Source organism: Hyla sarda, unplaced genomic scaffold, assembly GCF_029499605.1.
Source record: "Hyla sarda isolate aHylSar1 unplaced genomic scaffold, aHylSar1.hap1 scaffold_1222, whole genome shotgun sequence".
NCBI classification, from domain to species: domain Eukaryota; kingdom Metazoa; phylum Chordata; class Amphibia; order Anura; family Hylidae; genus Hyla; species Hyla sarda.
This window is the reverse complement of record NW_026607843.1, coordinates 33,778-54,114: the sequence shown is the minus strand read 5'-3', so window position 1 is coordinate 54,114 and position 20,337 is coordinate 33,778. Positions and strand designations below refer to the sequence as shown.

The following is a 20,337-nucleotide window of genomic DNA, read 5'->3' as shown; positions in this document are numbered from 1 at the left end:
CTCTGTTGTACGGCAGGGGGGGAGCTAAAAACTTGCGCTCACTAGTGTAATTCATTTCAATAAGCCGACCAGAGTGAAACGTTCGGTCCGGTCGGCTCATTGAAGTGAATTACATACGGGAGCACAAGTTTTTAGCTCCCCCTGCCGTTTGCGCTCCCATATGGGGAAAAAGGTAATGTGAACCCACCCTTATTCAGCAATGTTGTTCAGACGCCTTGAGCTTTAACCCCTTAAGAACTGAGCCCTTTTTCACCTTGATGACAGAGCCCTTTTTTGCAATTCTGACCACTATCACTTTATGCATTAATAACTCTGCGATGCTTTTACCGATTATTCTGATTCCGAGATTGTTTCTTCGTGACATATTCTACTTTAATACAGTGGTAAATTTTAGCATTTTTCTAACTTTGAAGCTCTCTGCTTGTAAGGAAAGTTGATATTCCAAATAAATGATATATTGATTCACACATACAATATGTCTACTTTATATTTTCATCATAAAGTTGACATGATTTTACTTCTGGAACACATCAGAGGGCTTCAAAGTTCAGCAGCAATTTTCAAATTTTTCACAAAATTTTCAAAATTGGAATTTTTCAGGGACCAGTTCAGTATTGAAGTGGATTTGAGGGGTCTTCATATTAGAAATACCCCATTATAAAAACTGCACCCCCCCCCCCCCCCAAAGTATTCAAAATGACTTTCAGAAAGTGGATTAACCCTTTAGGTGTTTCATAGGAATAGCGGCAAATTGAAGGAGAAAATTCAAAATCTTTATTTTTTACACTCTCATGTTCTTGTAGACCCAGTTTTTGAAATTTTACAAGGAGTAAAAGGAGAAAAAGCCCCCCAAAATGTGTAACCCAATTTCTCTCGAGTAAGGAAATATCTCATATGTGTATGTCAAGTGTTTGGCGGGCGCAGTAGAGGACTCAGAAGGGAAAGAGCGACAATGGGATTTTGGAGAGTGAGTTTTTCTAAAATGTTTTTTGGGGGGGCATGTCACATTTAGGAAGCCTCTATGGTGCCAGAACAGCAAAAAAAAAAACATGGCATACTATTTTGGAAACTACACCCCTCAAGGAACGTAACAAGGGGTCCAGTGAGCCTTAACACCCCACAGGTGTTTGACGACTTTTCGTTAAAGTCGGATGTGTAAATGAATTTTTTTCCACAAAAATGCTGGTTTTCCCCGAAATTTTACATTTTTGCAAGGGGTTATAGGAGAAAATGTCCCCCAAAATTTGTAACCCCATCTCTTCAAAATATGGAAATACCCCATGTGTGGACGTCAAGCACACTGCGGGCGCACTACAATGCTCAGAAGAGAAGAAGTCACATTTGGCTTTTGGAAAGCAAATTTTGCTGAAATGGTTTTTGGGGGGCATGTCGCATTTAGGAAGCCTCTATGGTGCCAGAACAGCAACAAAAAAAAAAACACATGGCATACTATTTTGGAAACGACACCCCTTAAGGAACGTAACAAGGGGTACAGTGAGCCTTAACACCCCACAGGTGTTTGACAAATTTCTGCTAAAGTTGGACAGGAAAATGAAAAAAAATTTTTTTTTTAATTAAAATGCTGATGTTACCCCAAATTTTTCATTTTCACAAGGGGTAATTGGAGAAAAAGCCTCCCAAAATGTGTAACCCCATTTCTTCTGAGTATGGAAATACCCCATATGTAGATGTAAAGTGCTCTGCGGGCGAACAACAATGCTCAGAAGAGAAGGAGCGCCATTGAGCATTTGGTGAGAGAATTTGGTTGGAATAGAAGTCAGGGGCCATGTGCGTTTACAAAGCCCCCATAATGCCAGAACAGTGGACCCCCCCCCCCACATGTGACCCCATTTTGGAAACTACACCCCTCACAGAATTTAATAAGGGGTGCAGTGAACATTTACACCCCACTGGCGTTTGACAGATCTTTGGAACAATGGACTGTGCAAATTAAAAATTAAATTTTTCATTTTTATGGACCACTGTTCTAAAAATCTGTCAGACACCTGTGGGGTGTTAAAAGGGTACTCCGGTGAAAACCTTTTTTCTTTTAAATCAACTGGTGGCAGAAAGTTAAACATATTTGTAAATTACTTCTATTAAAAAATCTTAATCCTTCCTGTACTTATTAGCTGCTGAATACAACAGAGGAAATTATTTTCTTTTTGGAATGCTCTCTGATGACATCACGAACACACTGCTCTCTGATGATGTTATTATAATAATAATAATAATGCTTTATTTATTGTTGTCCTTAGTGGGATTTGAACCCAAGTCCCTAGCACTGCATGGCAGCAGTGCTAACCACTGAGCCACCATGCTGCCCTTAGCATACATCTGCTATGCACGGTTGCTAAAATGGACAGAGATGTCAGCAGAGAGCACTGTGCTCGTGATGTCATCAGTGTTCCAAAAAGAAATGAATTTCCTCTGTAGCATTCAGCAGCTAATAAGTACTGGAAGGATTAAGATTTTTTAATAGAAGTAATTTACAAATATGTTTAACTTTCTGCCATCAGTTTATTTAAAAGAAAAAAGGTTTTCACCGGAGTACGTCTTTAAGGCTCACTATACCCCTTGTTACATTCCGTGAGGGGTGCAGTTTCCAAAATGGGGTCACATGTGGGTATTTATTGTTTTGCGTTTGTCAGAACCGCTGTAAAATCAGCCACCCCTGTGCAAATCACCAGTTTCGGCCTCAATTGTACATAGTGCGCTCTCACTCCTGAGCCTTGTTGTGCGCCCGCAGAGCATTTTACGCCCACATATGGGGTATTTCCGTAATCAGGAAAAATTGCGTTACAATTTTTGGGGGTCTTTTTTTTTTTCCTTTTACCAATTGTGAAAATTAAAAGTATGGGGCAACACCAGCATGTTAGTGTAAAATTATTTTTTTACACTAACAGGCTGGTGTAGACCCCAACTTTACCTTTTCATAAGAGGTAAAAGGAGAAAAAGCTCCCAAAAGTTGTAACGCAATTTCACCTGCGTACGGAAATACCCCACATGTGGCCCTAAACTGTTTCCTTGAAATACGACAGGGCTCCGAAGTGAGAGAGCGCCATGCGCATTTGAGGCCTAAATTGGGGATTTGAATCCACCACAAAAATTCCCCATGGCAGTGTGTGCCAAACAGGTTGCCTCCAGCTGTTGCAAAACTCCCAGCATGCCTGGACAGTCAGTGGCTATTCGTCAATACTGGGAGTTGTTGTTTTTCAACAGCTGGAGGCTCCGTTTTGGAAACTCTGCCATACAAGACGTTTTGTTTTATCGTTTTTTTTTTATTGGGGAGGGGGGGAACTGTGCAGGGGTATGTGTATATGTAGTGTTTTACTTTTTATTTTGTGTAGGTTTAGTGTAGTGTAGTGTTTTTAGGGTACATTCACACAGTTGGGTTTACAATGAGTTTGAGTTGTGGCAGAAAATTTTCTGCATCTCAAACTTGCAGCAGAACTTGCTGTAAACCCACCCGTGTGACTGTATCCTGTACATTCACATGGGGGCGGGGGGCAAACCTCCAGCTGTTGCAAAACTACAACTCCCAGCATGTACTGACAGACCATACATGCTGGGAGTTGCAGTTATGCAACAGCTGGAACCACATTGGTTGCGAAACACTGAGCGTTTGTTACTTAGTGTTTCGCAACCAGTGTGCCTCCAGCTGTTGCAAAACTACAACTTCCAGCATGTACAGTCTCTCGGTGCATGCTGGGAGTTGTATTTTTGCTACAGCTGGAGGCACACTGGTTGCGAAACACTGAGTTAGGTAACAAACTCTGTTTCACAACCAATGTGTCTCCAGCTGTTGCAAAACTGCAACAATCAGCATGTGTTGACAGTTGAAGGGCATGCTGAGCGTTGTAACTTTGCAACAGCTGGAGGCACACTGCTACAACTCCCAGCATGCACAGACTACCAAAAAGGAGGTAGAGGAGGTGAACAGGCTCACCTCCTGCTGTATCCTGCTGCCGGGACCGCGTGCTGTATCCTGCTGCTGGGACCGATCCTGCTGCTCCTGTCTCCGCCACCGATCCTGAGGGGAACCCCGCCGGTCCAGGGCAAGGTAGGAGGCCCCCGCCGGCGCCGATCTCCACCCAGCAGGTCCGTGATTGTTCAGTTGTTCCGACCGATCAATCGTGATCGTGAGGCGGCACCCATGCCACCTCACTCCTGCTGGGTATGGGTGAATGGGGCTGACCCATTCAAACTTTTTTTCCGGGTCACCAGAGACCCGATTGACCTGGAATAGCGGAAAATCGCAGGTCTGAATTGACACATGATTTGCCGCTATCGCCGACATGGGAAGGTCTCAGGACCCCTATGGGCGATATGCTGGGATGACTGCTGATAGATATTAGCAGTCATCCTATTCCGATCACCGTGCCCAGAGACACGGTGATCAAGGAAAGCTGCGCCGTAAATGTATGGCGCTGTGGGCTAAGTACTTCTTGGCAGCGCCGTACATTTACGGAGCATGTCCTTAAGGAGTTAAACTGGTACTCCGCTGCCCCAGAATTTGGAAAATTATGTTCCGAAGGCTTGGAGCAGGTGGCGGGGATCGTGACATCACAGACACGCTCCTTGTGACATCACGCCAGGCTCCCTAAATGCGAGTCTATGGGAGGGGCATGGCCATGACATCATGGCCCCGCCGCCAGCACCCTGTGTTCAAAACCAACACCGGATGCTGCACAGAGATCGCGGGGATCCTACCTGTGTGACCCCCACGATCAAAGATCTTATCCCCTAACCTTTGGATAGGAGATAAGATGTCTAGGGGCGGAGTACCCCATTAAATGAACAAATTACATCTAACAAGTCCTTTCCTTGAACGGAGAGTGCACAGCTGGCTTCATCCCCTCAGAGAGCTGGGAACCAACCATAGAGCCACCTGGTTAATTCTTCTCCGCACTTCAGCCGAATACAACTTGTTCTTCCCTCTATAACCTAAGGAAGGACCCTGTGTAGAGTAGGAGACCCCGCTAATCTAACACCTATAGGATCAGAATGTCCTAGAAGCCAGAAGATAGAAGTGATTTTATATGTCTAATCTGCTCATGTCCTGTTACCTTGTAGCCATATATGAGACTCTTTTCCTACCATGTAAAATTATAGAGATGACATCGCTGGATCGGTGACTACGTTATAAAAGAAAAACGTATTTTTCCCAATGTCTCTTTTATTGTTAACAAAAGAAAAAAAGTCAACACCAACAACAAAAGCGTCAGCAACAAGGATGTATGAAACATTACAAAAATGTATTTATTGAAAATCATATAAAAAATGCATCATAGCAATTAAAAAGCACAGTGTACACAGCTGGAAGAAAAGGCAGAAACATACAGGCTCAAGGTGAGGGGTATTTAAATAAAGAGAACACTGACAAATGTTGTATAAACAAGGGACTAATATGAAGAGATGCAAACTTATGCAATGAAGTTCAATGGATTGAGTACAAATACAACAGCAGTCAGAAACAATGACAGATGTATATTACCACAACCGAGCCATGTAGTTACCTGCACCTACCCCAACGTACGTTTCACGCCAATGCGCTTCATCACGCCCCCTGACGATTTTCAATAAATACATTTTTGTAATGTTTCATACATCCTTGTTGCTGACGCTTTTGTTGTTGGTGTTGAATTTTCCCAGTGGGTGGCCTCGGCAACATATTCTTTGTTGTACTGCCTTATAGGTGACAAAAGAAAAAAAGTAACAAATCACCGTTACACCACAATAATATCCATATTGCCCCAATAATACAAAAATTACAAACAAACTCTTAATAAAAGACGGAGATAAATAGGAAAAGAAATAGATAAACCCGACGTCTTGGATAAGACATAATAAACAATTATTTAATGAAAAGGTTCTAATATAAATATGGCGCAACAACATATTTATAATGCAGCATACTACATACGGGGGAGTACTGGAGAAAGACCTGGATTTCTTTTTCTAGACAAATATGTCCCCAGATACACGTCCTGCGCTCCTCTGGATCACTGGGGTACATTAGAGGGTCGTTTATTAAACTTGGACATGCGTACAAGAAACAAGATAACACACGACTAGACATGTTAAAGGGATACTCCGCTCCCCATTTAGTTTCGAACGCTGGGTGAGGGCTCCCATGATCGCCCCGCCCCCTTGACATTAATTTCCCCCCCCCCCCCTCAATGCAAGTCTAGGGGAGGGGGTGTGATGGCCGTCATGACCCCTTTTCATAGACTTGAATTGAGGGGGCGGGGTGTGACATCACGGGGACAGGGAGTGATGTCACGAGGGGATGGGGCGACCACGGAAGCCTGCACTCAGTGTTTGGAACTAAATGTTCCGGATGCTGGGGAGCAGAGTACCCCTTTAATAAATAAGCAACAAGAATGAGAAAACGATCTCTTCGTCTTTTATTTTAATGACATCACTCATTTTACCATATAATGTACGGCGAACCTAAAAATAATTTTTTTAGTGATAAAATTTTAATGAAAACAACAATATTGTAAATTTTGGAGGGTTTTGCTTTCACGCTGTACACTTTACAGTAAAAATTACATGTTTTCCATATTCTGTTGGTCAATACAATTGTACTGCTTTTGACAAAAGAGACAAAAAAACAGCAATTTTTTCTTTTTTTCTTTTAACGTTTACGTCGTTCCTTTTACGCTTTTTGGGGGTAAAATGGGAAAAAGGGATTTACATTTTATTGGGGGAGGGGATTGTTCACATTTAATTGTTTTTTTAAACTTTTTTTTATACCCTTTTTATGTCCCCATAGGGGACTATTTATAGCAATAATTAGATTGCTAATACTGTTCAGTGTTATACATAGGACATAGCACTGATCAGTATTATTGGCAATCTTCCGCTCTGGTCTGCTTGATCTCAGACCAGAGAAGAATTTTAGTTAACCTCTGTCGGCCATTTTAGATGATCGGATCCCTGCGGAAGCGCCATGGGCAATCCGACCTTCAATTAAAAAATGCGCATTGCTGCAGATGCTGTGATCTGTATTGATCAAGGCATCTGAGGGGTTAATGGCGGTATCAGTGTGATTGCTGATGTCCACCATTACCGGCGGGTCCTTGGCTGCTGATAGCAGGCGGGTCCTGCAGTGCATGATGTGAGCATTGCTCCGATCCTCGCGGTCATGTACAGGATGTAAATGTACGTCCGGGTGTGTGAAGTACCTCTATAATGATTCTGATTGTTAATCAATATATTAATACTTAAATGCTATTGCTAATGCTGCAGAAAGATATTTGTTACCCTTACACTACATATCAGTTTGCTATTTGCTTGAAGACCTTGGGACGATGCCGAAAGATGTAAGATAAAGAAGAAGCTGGAAGTTGGAGACAAAACATTTGAGAAAATATACAGACTGTGCAGAATGACGGATACATCTGGAATTTTCTGTTAGAATAGAGAAATTGCAACATAAGTGACCAATTATTAGGATGCAAATGAATGCTTAAAATGCTAATATATACATACACAATACTCAAATAACCAATCAACATATAACACGATGACTTGATGTGATAACTAACCTCCCCTTTTTGTCAACTGTAAAAAACAATGTACTTCCGTATAATAAACAGAACTCCTTGGGACAGCTCCTTAGCCGGTGCTTCTGCTGAGAAGGAGATTTATACCAACTTTTTGTCTGGTGTTTATTTCTTGTGTCGGCCCTCAGCAGTATACAGCGGCCGTCACTCACAATTTAAGGCCTAACCAGAAGAAAACCTCGACACCTCAGCACCAGGACAAACATTTATGTCCGTGGTCGTTAAGGGGTTAAATATGGATTTAAAAATATACACTAAAATTCTGTCAGGCCGTCTTTCCATGTGGATGCCCCAGTTGGTTTATTAAAGGTCGCCAAACATGTGACAATGCCGGGAGAATCTTGAACCTATTCCATGATGTGGCGCTGGAGGAGGAGTCTACTGTTTCGGTCGCTGGATGCTGAGAAGGGATTGGACCGTATAAACCGGTGGTTTACCTTCTCACCATCCAGCAGAGGGGGATGGGGGGGGGGACTTTTTGGATGCAGTAAAAGCTCTATATACAGCCCCATATGCTGGGGTCTTTACATACAGAGAATTATCACAAGAATTTATGATTAGTAACAGGACCCGACAAGGTGAACCGTCCCCCTTTTTATCCTCTGCATAGAACCTATAGCTCAAGCAGTTCCACAAGATCCTGGTATTTCTGGGGTCTCAATAGGAGAAGGAACCAGACAATCTCCCTCTATGCAGATGACATAATATTCACCCGACAACAAGAGTCATTGCCTAAGTTTCTATCACTGAAGGATTTCAGCAGGATCTCTTATTACAAGCTTAAAGGGGCATTCCAGTTAAAAACTATTTTTTCATATCAGCAGCTAAAGTTGAGTTGTTCTTTTTTTCTGAGCACAGTGCTCTCTGCTGACACCTCTGTCTATGTCAGGAACTGTCCAGAGCAGGAGAGGTTTGCTATGGGGATTTGCTCCTACTCTGGACAGTTTCTGAGACAGACAGAGGTGTCAGCAGAGAGCACTGTGGTCAGACTGGAAATAACAACTCAACTTCAGCAGCTGATAAGTACTGGAAGGATTAAGATTTTTTTTTTAGAAGTAATTTACAAATCTGTTTAACTTTCTGGAGCCAGTTGATGTGAAAAAATAGTTTTTAACTGGAATACCTCTTTAACCCCTTGAGGACTTAGGGTTTTTCCGTTTTTGCACTTTCGTTTTTTCCTACTCACTTTTTAAAAATCATAACCCTTTCAATTTTGCACCTACAGATCCATATGAGGGCTTTTTTTTTTTTTGCACCACCAATTCTATTTTGTAATGACATCTGTCATTTTACCCAAAAATCTACAGCGAAACGGAAAAAAAAAAAAATCATTGTGCGACAAAATAAAAAAATAAAAAAAAAATTTCTAACGTTTTATGGGCTTCCATTTGTACACAGTACATTTTGCAGTAAAAATGACACCTTATCATTATTCTGTAGGTCCATACAATTATAATGATCCCTACTTATATAGGTTGGATATTGTCGCACTTCTGGAAAATATCATAACTACATGCAGGAAAATGTATATGTTTAAAATTCTCATCTTCTGACCCCTATAACTGTAATTTTCCACGTACAGGGCGGTATGAGGGCTCATTTTTTGCGCCGTGATCTGAAGTTTTTATCGGTACCATTTTTGTTTTGATCGGACTTTTTGATCGATTTTTAATAATTTTTTTATGGTATAAAAAGTGACCAAAAATACGCCATTTTGGACTTTGGAATTTTTTTACATGTTCGCCATTGACAGAGCTGTTTAATTAACGATATATTTTTATAGTTCAGACATTTACGCACGCGGCGATACCATATATGTTTATATTTATTTTTATTTACATTTATTTTTTTTTTTTTAATGGGAAAAGGGGGTGATTTGAACTTTTATTAGGGAAGGGGTTAAATCACATTTATTAACACATTTTTTTTGCAATGTTATTGCCCCCATTAGGAGACTATAACATACAGTACATTGATTGCCAGCACTGATCAATGCTATGCCTTAGCATTGCAGTGATCAGTGTTATCGGTGGTCGATTGCTCAAGCCTGGATCTCAGGCTTGGAGCAATCAATCATCGATCGGACGCGCTGGAGGCAGGTGAGGGACCCTCCTCTTGTGTCCTTGGTACCCCGCAGTTTTGTAGTGACGGTCCTGATCAGCTCCCTCAGCTAGCTGGAAATGCTATTTTCCTATTTTAAACGCCGCAATCAATTTTTTTTGCTTTAAATCAACTGGTGCCAGAAAGTTAAACAGATTTGTAAATTGAAAATCTTAATCCTTCCAGTACTTATCAGCTGCTGTATGCTCCACAGGAAGTTCTTTTCTGTCTGACCACAGTGCTCTCTGCTGACACCTCTGTCCGTTTTAGGAACTGTCTAGTGCAGGATAGGTTCGTTATGAGGATTTGCTCCTACTCTGGACAGTTCCTGACATGGACAGAGGTGTCAGCAGAGAGCACTGTGGTCAGACAGAAAGGAAATTAAACAAGAAAAGAACTTCCTGTGGAGCATACAGCAGCTGATAAGTACTGGAAGTATTAAGATTTTTTTTTGTTTAACTTTCTGGCACAAAAATGTTCTCCAGCAGAGTACCCCTTTAACTCATACTAATAGTCATGGGTATGTCTATTATATTTGGGGGGGGGGGGTGTCTATGATAATTGAGGATATGTCTATTATATTTGTGGGTATGTCTATTATAATTGAGGGTGTGTATTATTTTTTGGGTCTGTCTATTATAATTTAGGGTGTCTCCTTTATAAATGGGGATGTGTCTATTATAATTGAGGGGGCGTCTATTATAAATGGGGATGTGTCTATTATAATTGAGGGGGCGTCTATTATAAATGGGGATGTGTCTATTATAATTGAGGGGGCGTCTATTATAAATGGGGATGTGTCTATTATAATTGAGGGGGCGTCTATTATAAATGGGGATGTGTCTATTATAATTTAGGGGGCGTCTATTATAAATGGGGATGTGTCTATTATAATTGAGGGTGTCTCCTTTATAAATGGGGATGTGTCTATTATAATTGAGGGGGCGTCTATTATAATTGAGGGGGCGTCTATTATAAATGGGGATGTGTCTATTATAATTTAGGGTGTCTCCTTTATAAATGGGGATGTGTCTATTATAAATGGGGATGTGTCTATTATAATTTAGGGTGTCTCCTTTATAAATGGGGATGTGTCTATTATAATTGAGGGGGCGTCTATTATAAATGGGGATGTGTCTATTATAATTGAGGGGGCGTCTATTATAAATGGGGATGTGTCTATTATAATTTAGGGTGTCTCCTTTATAAATGGGGATGTGTCTATTATAATTGAGGGGGCGTCTATTATAAATGGGGATGTGTCTATTATAATTGAGGGGGCGTCTATTATAAATGGGGATGTGTCTATTATAATTTAGGGTGTCTCCTTTATAAATGGGGATGTGTCTATTATAAATGGGGATGTGTCTATTATAAATGGGGATGTGTCTATTATAATTGGGGGTGTGTATATAATTGGGGTGTGTCTATTATAATTGGGGGGGTGTCTAATATAATTGGGGTTGTCTATTATAATTGAGGGTGACTCCTTAATAATAATTCTTTATTTATATAGCGCCCACAGATTCCGCAGCGCTGTACACTCATATTGGTCCCCATTGGGGTCACATGTTTTTGAAGTGTGGGAGGAAACCGGAGGAAACCCACACAAACATGGAAGAACATACAAACTCTTTGCAGATGTTGTCTTCTGTGCTGCAAGGTAACAGTGCAAACCACTGAGCCCCCGTGCTGCCCCATGAGGGGGTTTATCCTAATATATATATATATATATATATATATATATATATATATATATAAAGCAAGGAAGATGTCCCACAGCACTCCAAATGGTGGATAACAAAGTGTTTATTGCCTCATGGCAGGATACAACGTTTCGACCGTCACCACGGTCTTTTTTTTTGACGGTCGAAACGTTGTATCCTGCCATGAGGCAATAAACACTTTGTTATCCACCATTTGGAGTGCTGTGGGACATCTTCCTTGCTTTGCATCTACTCTGCTGCCAGTGACCCGGGCTGCGATTGGGCCCGCTTGCACCCGCCTCATCCACACACTCGGTGTGCTGCTCCTCTCCTTTACTTGCAGCTATATATATATATATATATATATCTGGTTCATTACGAGTCCAATCCTCCTCCCTTGTGGGCCGGTGCAGTGCCGTAGATTGTGATTTGCCATAGATTGTGATGGAGTGACTCAGCAGTTTTCCCTGCTCGAGCGCTCCGCCTCCATCACATTCTATAGGCTGACACTCGCACACCACCCCCCAACCATTGGTTACTGCGGGGGCTGGGGGGGGGGGGTGTGTGCGAGTGTCACGTGACATATTTAACCATCAGGCATCGCAGCTCACGACAGTCTCACTTGGGCTATCACAGGGACAGGATCTCTCCCTGTAATAGCCCAAAGCTGTACGGAGCTCTCATGGCGTCTGTGGCCCGATTCCGAGAGCGGTATTGGGCCACAGAAGCTAATACTTTTATTGTCACCCGCCAGTGCGCTCGCTCGACACCGCTATCGGGATCCCTATGCCCGATAGCGGCGTTATCAGCTTGTCACCCGCCAGCGCGATCGCTCGACAGTGCTATCAGGATCCCTATGCCCGATAGCGCTGACAACCGCTTTCCTCCCCTGCTCTGCTCCCCGTCCCGTTAACTCTCAGGGAACGGGGAACAGAAAGTAGAGCAGCGGGCGCCGCTAAAGTAGTACTGCGCATGCGCAGCACTACGCAAATAGCGTAGGTTGGTAGCGTAGCCGTACATTAGTGTAGGTTGTAATTTAGCATAGTTTAGCATTAATAGTGAAAGGAGGTTAGGCACCACAACTCCCAGCATGGGAGTTGTAGTTTAGGACTACAACTCCCAGCATGCCCAGACAGCTAAAGGCTGCCCAGGCATGCTGGGAGTGGTAGTTAAGCTTAGAATAGACAGCGAAGGGACCACAACTCCCAGCATGCCCAGACAGCTAAAGGCGGCCCAGGCATGCTGGGAGTTGTAGTTTAGCTAAGATTAGACAGCAAAGGAACCACAACTCCCAGCATGCCCAGACAGCTGAAGGCTGCCCGGGCATGCTGGGAGTTGTAGTGCAGTGAAGGCACCAGAACTCCCAGCATGCCCAGACAGCTGAAGGCTGCCCAGGCATGCTGGGAGTTGTAGTTTTACACAGGTATAAAGTAGTTAGCGTAGCGTTAGCTCAATTTTAGCGTAGCTTTAGTTTAGTGTTAGCGCAGTTATAGCTTATTTAGCATAGCGTAGTGTTAGCGCAATTGTAGCGTAGCTTAGTGCTAGCGTACTTTTAGCGTAGTGTAGTGTTAGTGCACTTTGTGTAGTGTTAGCATAGTTTTAGTATATTTAGCGTAGTGTAGTGTTAGCGTAGTCTTAGATTAGTTAGCGTAGTGCAGTGTTAGTCCAGTTCTAGCATAGTTGGCGTAGTTGTACACGGGTGTAGTGTAGCTAACTTAGTTTTACAGGCAGATGAAGTGTAGTTTAGAGAGTTTAGCGTGGGGTGTAGCTTAGCTTAGTCATAAAGTGAAGGGGCTACAACTCCCAGCATGCCCAGAGAGCCAAAGGCCGTCCGGGCAGGATGGAAGTTGTAGTTTTGCAAAAGTAGCAGAGGCAGTTGCGCTCTGCTACGTTAATGCAGTATACAGTCACATGTATAGATGGCTGGATACGGTGATCACAAGGCCACTTACCCACCTCCGTTCCTGCTCCGTCACTGGACTATTAGCAATGCAGGAAGATGACGGAGCTGGAACGGGGGTGGTAAGTTAGGCTCTCCAGGTAATAACCCATTTTTTTTGTGTTTGTCTTCTCTTTTCAGATACGTGAATGCGGAGGACTACATGGGAATCGGTGGACTACGACGATGACCTGCATTTTTTTCTTTTCTTTTAATAAAATGGTTAACGAGGGCTGTGGGGGGAGTGTTTTTCCTAATAAAAATGTTTTAACTTGTGTGTGCTTTTTTTTTCTTTGTTATTACTTTACAGGCTTAGTAGTGGAAGCCCTCTTGTAGACGAAGTCCATTACTAAGCCGGGGCTTAGCGTTAGCCCCAAAAACAGCTAGCACTAACCCCCAATTATTACTCCGGTATCCAACGCCACAGGGGTACCGGGAAGAGCCGATACCAATAGGCCCAGAGTGCCAAATATGGCGCAATTGGGCCTGGGCGGTAACGGGCTGGCGTTATTTAGGCTGGGGAGGGCCAGTAACGATGGTCCTCACCCACCCTGGTAACGTCAGGCTGTTGCTGTTTGGTTGGTATTTGGCTGGAAATGAAAAGACGGGGAACCCTATACGTTTTTTTTTTTTTTTATAATTTTTTAATTTTTTTTTAGTCGCTGCCGAAAAGTGACCTCCGTGATGCCGTGCAGAGGAGCTGGGAGAGAGCGTAACTCATCTGCTTCACTGACCCCGCAAGACAGCCGAAGCGCAGACAAGTAAGGAAAGGGGACGAGGGGTCTTCAACCTGTGGACCTCCAGATGTTGCAAAACTACAACTCCCAGCATGCCCGGACAGCAGTTTGCTGTCCGGGCATGCTGGGAGTTGTAGTTTTGCAACATCTGGAGGTCCGCAGGTTGAAGACCACTGAATGCCATAGGAGGAACATGATGGGGGAATAATGAGACAGGGAAATGATGAGGGGGGGATGAGACAGGGGGAAATGATGAGAGGGAAGAATGATGGGGGATGAGACAGGGGGAAATGATGGGGGGATGAGACAGGGGGAAATGATGGGGGGATGAGGGGGGATGATGGGGGGATGAGACAGGGGGAAATGATGGGGGGATGAGACAGGGGGAAATGATGAGGGGGGATGATGGGGGGATGAGACAGGGAGAAATGATGAGGGGGGGTGATGGGGGGATGAGGCAGGGGGAAATGATGAGGGGAGGTGATGGGGGGATGAGGCAGGGGGAAATGATGGGGGGGGGATGAGACAGGGGGAAATGATGGGGGAGATGAGGGGGGATGAGACAGGGGGAAATGATGAGAGGGGGGATGATGGGGGGAAGAGGGGGGAAATGATGAGGGGGGGATAAGACAGGGGGAAATGATGAGGGGGGGATGAGACAGGGGGAAATGATGAGACAGGGTGGGGGATGATGAGGGGGGAATGATGAGACATGGGGAGATGATGAGACATGGGGGGTGGCGATGAGAGGGGTAAATGTGGCACAGGAACTGATAAAAGGGAAGGAATGATGTGGCACTGGAGGGGACGGGACCAAACTGAGGTGCAGAAGAAAACGAAGTTGGGGAGATGATGTGGCATTTAGTCCAAGTCATTTATTTTACATTTTATTTTTTTTACTTAAATTTCCCTGTTAAAATGGGGGTGCGTGTTATACACCGATAAATACGGTAGTTATGACTTTTTCCAGAAGTACGACAAAATCAAACCTATATAAGTAGGGTATTATTTTAATCGTATGGACCTACAGAATAAAGATAAGGTGTCATTTTTACCAAAAAATGTACTACGTAGAAACGGATGCCACCAAAAGTTACAAAACAGCGGGTTTTTTTTCAATTTTGTCTCACAATGATTTTTTTTTCCATTTCGCCGTAGATTTTTGGGCAAAATGACTGACGTAATTAAAAAGTAGAATAGGTGGCGCAAAAAATAAGCCATCATATGGATTTTTAGGTGCAAAATTGAAAGAGTTATTATTTTTTTAAAGGCAAGGAGGAAAAAACGAAATTGCAAAAACTGAAAAACCCTCGGTCCTTAACCCCTTAAGGACTCAGCCCATTTTGGCCTTAAGGACTCAGACAATTTAATTTTTACGTTTTCATTTTTTCCTCCTCTCCTTCTAAAAATCATAACTCTTTTATATTTTTATCCACAGACTAGTATGAGGGCTTGTTTTTTGCGCGACCAGTTGTTCTTTGTAATGACATCACTCATTATATCATAAAATGTATGGCGCAACCAAAAAACACTATTTTTGTGGGGAAATTAAAACGAAAAACGCAATTTTGCTAATTTTGGAAGGTTTCGTTTTCACGCCGTACAATTTCTGGTAAAAATGACGTGTGTTCTTTATTCTGAGGGTCAATACGGTTAAAATGATACCCATTATTACATACTTTTACATTATTGTTGCGCTTTAAAAAAATCACAAACTTTTTAACCAAATTAGTACGTTTATAATCCCTTTATTTTGATGACCTCTAACTTTTTTATTTTTCCGTATAAGCGGCGGAATGGGTGCTCATTTTTTGCGCCATGATCTGTACTTTTTTTATACCACATTTGCATATTAAAAACTTTTAATACATTTTTTATCATTTTTTTTAATACAATGTATTAAAAAAGTAGGAATTTTGGACTTTTTTTTATTTTTTTTTTGTTCACGCCGTTCACCGTATGGGATCATTGACATTTTATTTTAATAGTTCGGACATTTACGCACGCGGCGATACCAAATATGTCTATAAAAAATGTTTTTTTACGCTTTTTGGGGGTAAAATAGGAAAAAACTGACGTTTTACTTTTTTATTGGGGGAGGGGATTTTTCACTTTTTTTTTACTTTTACTTTTACATTTTTTTACATTTTTTTTTACACTTGAATAGTCCCCATAGGGGACTATTCATAGCAATACCATGATTGCTAATACTGATCTGTTCTATGTATAGGACATAGAACAGATCAGTATTATCGGTCATCTTCTGCTCTGGTCTGCTCGATCACAGACCAGAGCAGGAGACGCCGGGAGCCGGACGGAGGAAGGAGAGGGGACCTCCGTGCGGCGTTCTGAATGATCGGATCCCCGCAGCAGCGCTGCGGGCGATCCGATCGTTCATTTAAATCGCGCACTGCCGCAGATGCCGGGATCTGTATTGATCCCGGCACCTGAGGGGTTAATGGCGGACGCCCGCGAGATCAGGGGCGTCGGCCATTGCCGGCGGGTCCCTGGCTGCGATCAGCAGCCGGGATCAGCCGCGCATGACACGGGCATCGCTCCGATGCCCGCGGTTATGCACAGGACGTAAATGTACGTCCTGGTGCGTTAAGTACCACCTCACCAGGACGTACATTTACGTCCTGCGTCCTTAAGGGGTTAAATAAAATAATTTTTCCAATGTGTTTTTTTCAATGAATTTTCAGGGTTAGTAGTGGAAGCTTGTCTTATTGACTGAATCCATTACTAAGCCAGGGCTTAGCGCTAGCCCCAAAAACAGCTAGCGCTAACCCCCAATTATTACCCCGGTACCCACCGCCACAGGGGTGCTGGGAAGAGCCGGTACCAACAGGCCCGGAGCGTCAAAAATGGTGCTCCTGGGCCTAGGCGGTAACAGGCTGGCGTTATTTAGGCTGGGGAGGGCCAGTAACAATGGTCCCCGCCCACCCTGGTAACGTCAGGCTGTTGCTGTTTGGATGGTATTGTGCTGAGAATGAAAATACGGGGAACCCTATACGTTTTTTTTTTTTTGTTTTTATTTAAATAGTTGTAGTTCTGTAACATCTGTCCCTTTTGAAAATTGCTTCTCTACTTTGAAGCCCTCTAATTTTAAAAAAAAGCTAAAATATGTCCATTTTATGATGCCAACATAAAGTGAACATATTGTACTTGTGAAGAAAAATAAAATTTATTGTGAATATCAATTTTCCTTACAAGTAGAGAGCTTCAAAGTTAGAAAAATGCAAAATTTTCAAAATTTTCATTAAATTTGGGGATTTTTCACCAAAAAAAGGATGCAAGTAACGCCGAAAATGTACCACCAAAATAAAATAGAATATGTCACGAAAAAACAATCTCAGAATCAGAATATTCGGTAAAAGTTTTTTTGCGTTATTAATTCGTAAAGTGACGGTGGTCAGAATTGCGAAAAAGGGCCCAGTCCTTAAGGTGAAAAAGGGTTGCGTCCTTAAGGGGTTAAGAAACACCTTATTTTCTGTCCGCCAATACAAAATTCTCTAATAGTGCCCCTCCCGAGACTAGACTCTGGATCCGCCCCTGGTTGTGGTTAAACTTTACTTTCCTGGAAAAGTTTCTGAGTTGCCCATAGCAACCAATCAGATTGCTTCCTTCATTTTTCATAGGCTTTTTCAAAAATGAAAGAAGCAATCTGATTGGTTGCTATGGGCAACAGCACAACTCTTCCTCTGCACTGGTTTTGCTGAATCTCCCCCAGAGAGGAAGATTTATCAAAACCCAAAACCTGTCCAGAGGAAAAGTTTCTGAGTTGCCCATAGCAACCAATCAGATCGCTTCTTTAATTTTTCATAGGCTTTTTCAAGAATAAAAGAAGCAATCTGATTGGTTGCTATGGGCATCTCAGCAGCTTTTCCACTGGTCAGGTTTTGATAAATCTCTCTCTATGGGGGAGATTCATCAAAACCAGTGTAGAGGAAGAGTTATGCAGTTGCCCATAGCAACCAATCAGATTGCTTCTTTCATTTTTTAAAAGACCTCTGAAAAATGAAGGAAGCAATCTGATTGGTTGCTTTGGGCAACTCAGAAACGTTTCCAGAAATGGAGGATGCCAACTTTTTGTATCTTATATGGAATTATTCCTATATTCATACATTTTGGAATCATCGATCTTATTGAAAAAAGGTATAACATTAAGATCGAACGAGACCCTTAGATGCTTATCCTTGGAGATGTCGGGGAGTCTATATATAAGAAAAGTTTAATTAGACTATTTCTTTATGCAAAGGTGCTGTCCGGGCATGCTGGGAGTTGTGGTTTTGCAGCGGTTGGGTGTTCACAGCTTAGAGACCACTGCTATAGAGGGTGCAAATGTATCCGAGCCCTGGAACTCAAATAATGTGAAATATGAGATGATCAAAATGGAGCCCCTGCACTAATTACTTGGGTTCTGGGGTCTGTAAGGTCCATAGTAGAAACATCAGGTTCTGTCCATAGCAGATACTAAATCATGGCAGCTCTAAGAAACAAGCAGTCATCGTGACATCAGACATGTGATGTCATAGACAGCTGGAGTCCTGACATTCCACTGACAGCCGCCCGATCCTTCATTCTGTAGATTGTTACAGTGCGATTAGCAACTTCTATTTCTTCTTCTTGACTGAGATGGAGCTAAAAGGTTTGGGGTTCGTCCCCCTTCTGTTGGCGTTTTGGTGTGCGGCCTGGCTTGCCACCAGCTACATCGTGACGGTCGTCCTCGGCCATGCCGCCTCGCCACTGATGAGCATCAGGTAAGATAAACAAGCACAAGATTCTTATTTCATGGGTTGGGAGTGAGGAAATATCCACAATAACATTGGTTTCTTTTCCTTCACAGTGACGTGGGAAATTTCTTTCCCGAAAACATATTATTGAGAATTGGTTTCATAGGGACATCCATTGGCACTTTGGTACTAACCTTTCTTATTTATAAGTATATGGTTATGCATACTGAAGAGTTCAGGGGTCATCAGGTCCTGATCCAGAGGATCCTGCTCGCCATTGTGTGGGCCTCCTGTTTTGGTACAGCTGTCATGCATGTATTGTCCCCCGAAGAATATCCCAGGATACACTTTGTCAGCACGATAATTTCCATTACATGTGAAGCCTTATACTACCTTGGGCAGTCCATCCAGATGTATAAATTACCAGGAGCAAACAAAGTCATCCACCATAGTAGATGCACCTGCTGTGGCCTGACTTTTACCTGCGCAATTTTCTACTTTGGATATAAAACATTACAGGAATTATTCTATGATGATGAAGACTGGGACGAGATCCGTGAAATCACCACCATAATCATCGAGTGGGTGATGCTTCTACTGATCCTGATAAACATCGTGACCTATTATTCCACCATGCAGAGGTTAATGTTAACCGTCTCCAGGAACAGCTGCAAACTCTCTCTTAGAGTAAGAATTGATGACTTCGGGGTGTAGACCACCACGGGGGCCATCAAGTGGACTTCTGGGAGAGATACTGCACAGGACACGGAAAAACCATAAAAAAAATAATATGAGCTGGTAATATTACCTATAGAAAAAAATAAAAAACATAAAAAAAAAATATTGGTGTGTGACGTGTAATACCTACCGTATATACTCGAGTATAAGCCGAGATTTTCAGCACCATTTTTCGTGCTGAAAACGCCCCCCTCGGCTTATACTCGAGTGATCTCTCCGCCTGTCAATCCCTTCTCAGTGGTCTTCAACCTGCGGACCTCTAGATGATGCAAAACTACAACTCCCAGCATGCCCGGGCATGCTGGGTGTTGTAGTTTTGAAACCTCTGGAGGTCCGCAGGTTGAAGACCACTGCGGCCTTCGTCATCATCCAGCCCCCTCCTTTTGTTTTGTACTCACCTCCCTTCGGTGGGAAGGAAGGGTTAGCTGGTTCGGGCCCTCTATGGTGCAGGGACCATCCGGTGGGGAGGGTTAGTCGTTGCGGGCTGTCCATTTTCACCAGGGGGCCCTCTTTTCCACGCTTCGGGTCCGGTCACGGACTAGTGACGTTGCCTTGATGACGACGCACAGGGACGTTCATGCACAATGTCCCTGTGCATCGTCGTCAGGGCAACGTCACTAGGACCAGCTCACCCTAACTTCCTGCCGAGGGGAGGCGAGTACAAAACAAAAAGGTGAGGGGGGGGGGGGGCTGGATGATGACGAAGGCCGCAGTGGTCTTCTACCTGCGGACCTCCAGAGGTTTCAAAACTACAAATCCCTGTCTGGGCATGCTGGGAGTTGTAGTTTTGCAACATCTGGAGGCCCGCCG

The 20,337-nt window shown here is 43.1% G+C and overlaps 1 protein-coding gene across 1 annotated transcript; it reads left to right on the top strand.

Annotated features, from left to right (window-relative positions):
• The first annotated feature begins 18,526 nt into the window (after positions 1-18,526).
• Positions 18,527-19,583, top strand: LOC130303380 (DNA damage-regulated autophagy modulator protein 1-like). The gene is made up of 2 exons (XM_056551792.1): positions 18,527-18,816; positions 18,903-19,583. Exons 1-2 carry the CDS (start codon positions 18,692-18,694, stop codon positions 19,501-19,503), a joined length of 726 nt encoding a protein of 241 aa, XP_056407767.1. The 5' UTR covers positions 18,527-18,691; the 3' UTR covers positions 19,504-19,583.
• Positions 19,584-20,337: the final 754 nt, after the last annotated feature.

Excerpts from the sequence above, each read along its gene's own strand:
- LOC130303380 (XM_056551792.1), top strand. The coding sequence starts at position 18,692 with ATGGAGCTAAAAGGTTTGGGGTTCGTCCCCCTTCTGTTGGCGTTTTGG. Across the intron at positions 18,817-18,902 it reads TCGCCACTGATGAGCATCAG|TGACGTGGGAAATTTCTTTC; the intron begins GTAAGATAAACA and ends TTTCCTTCACAG.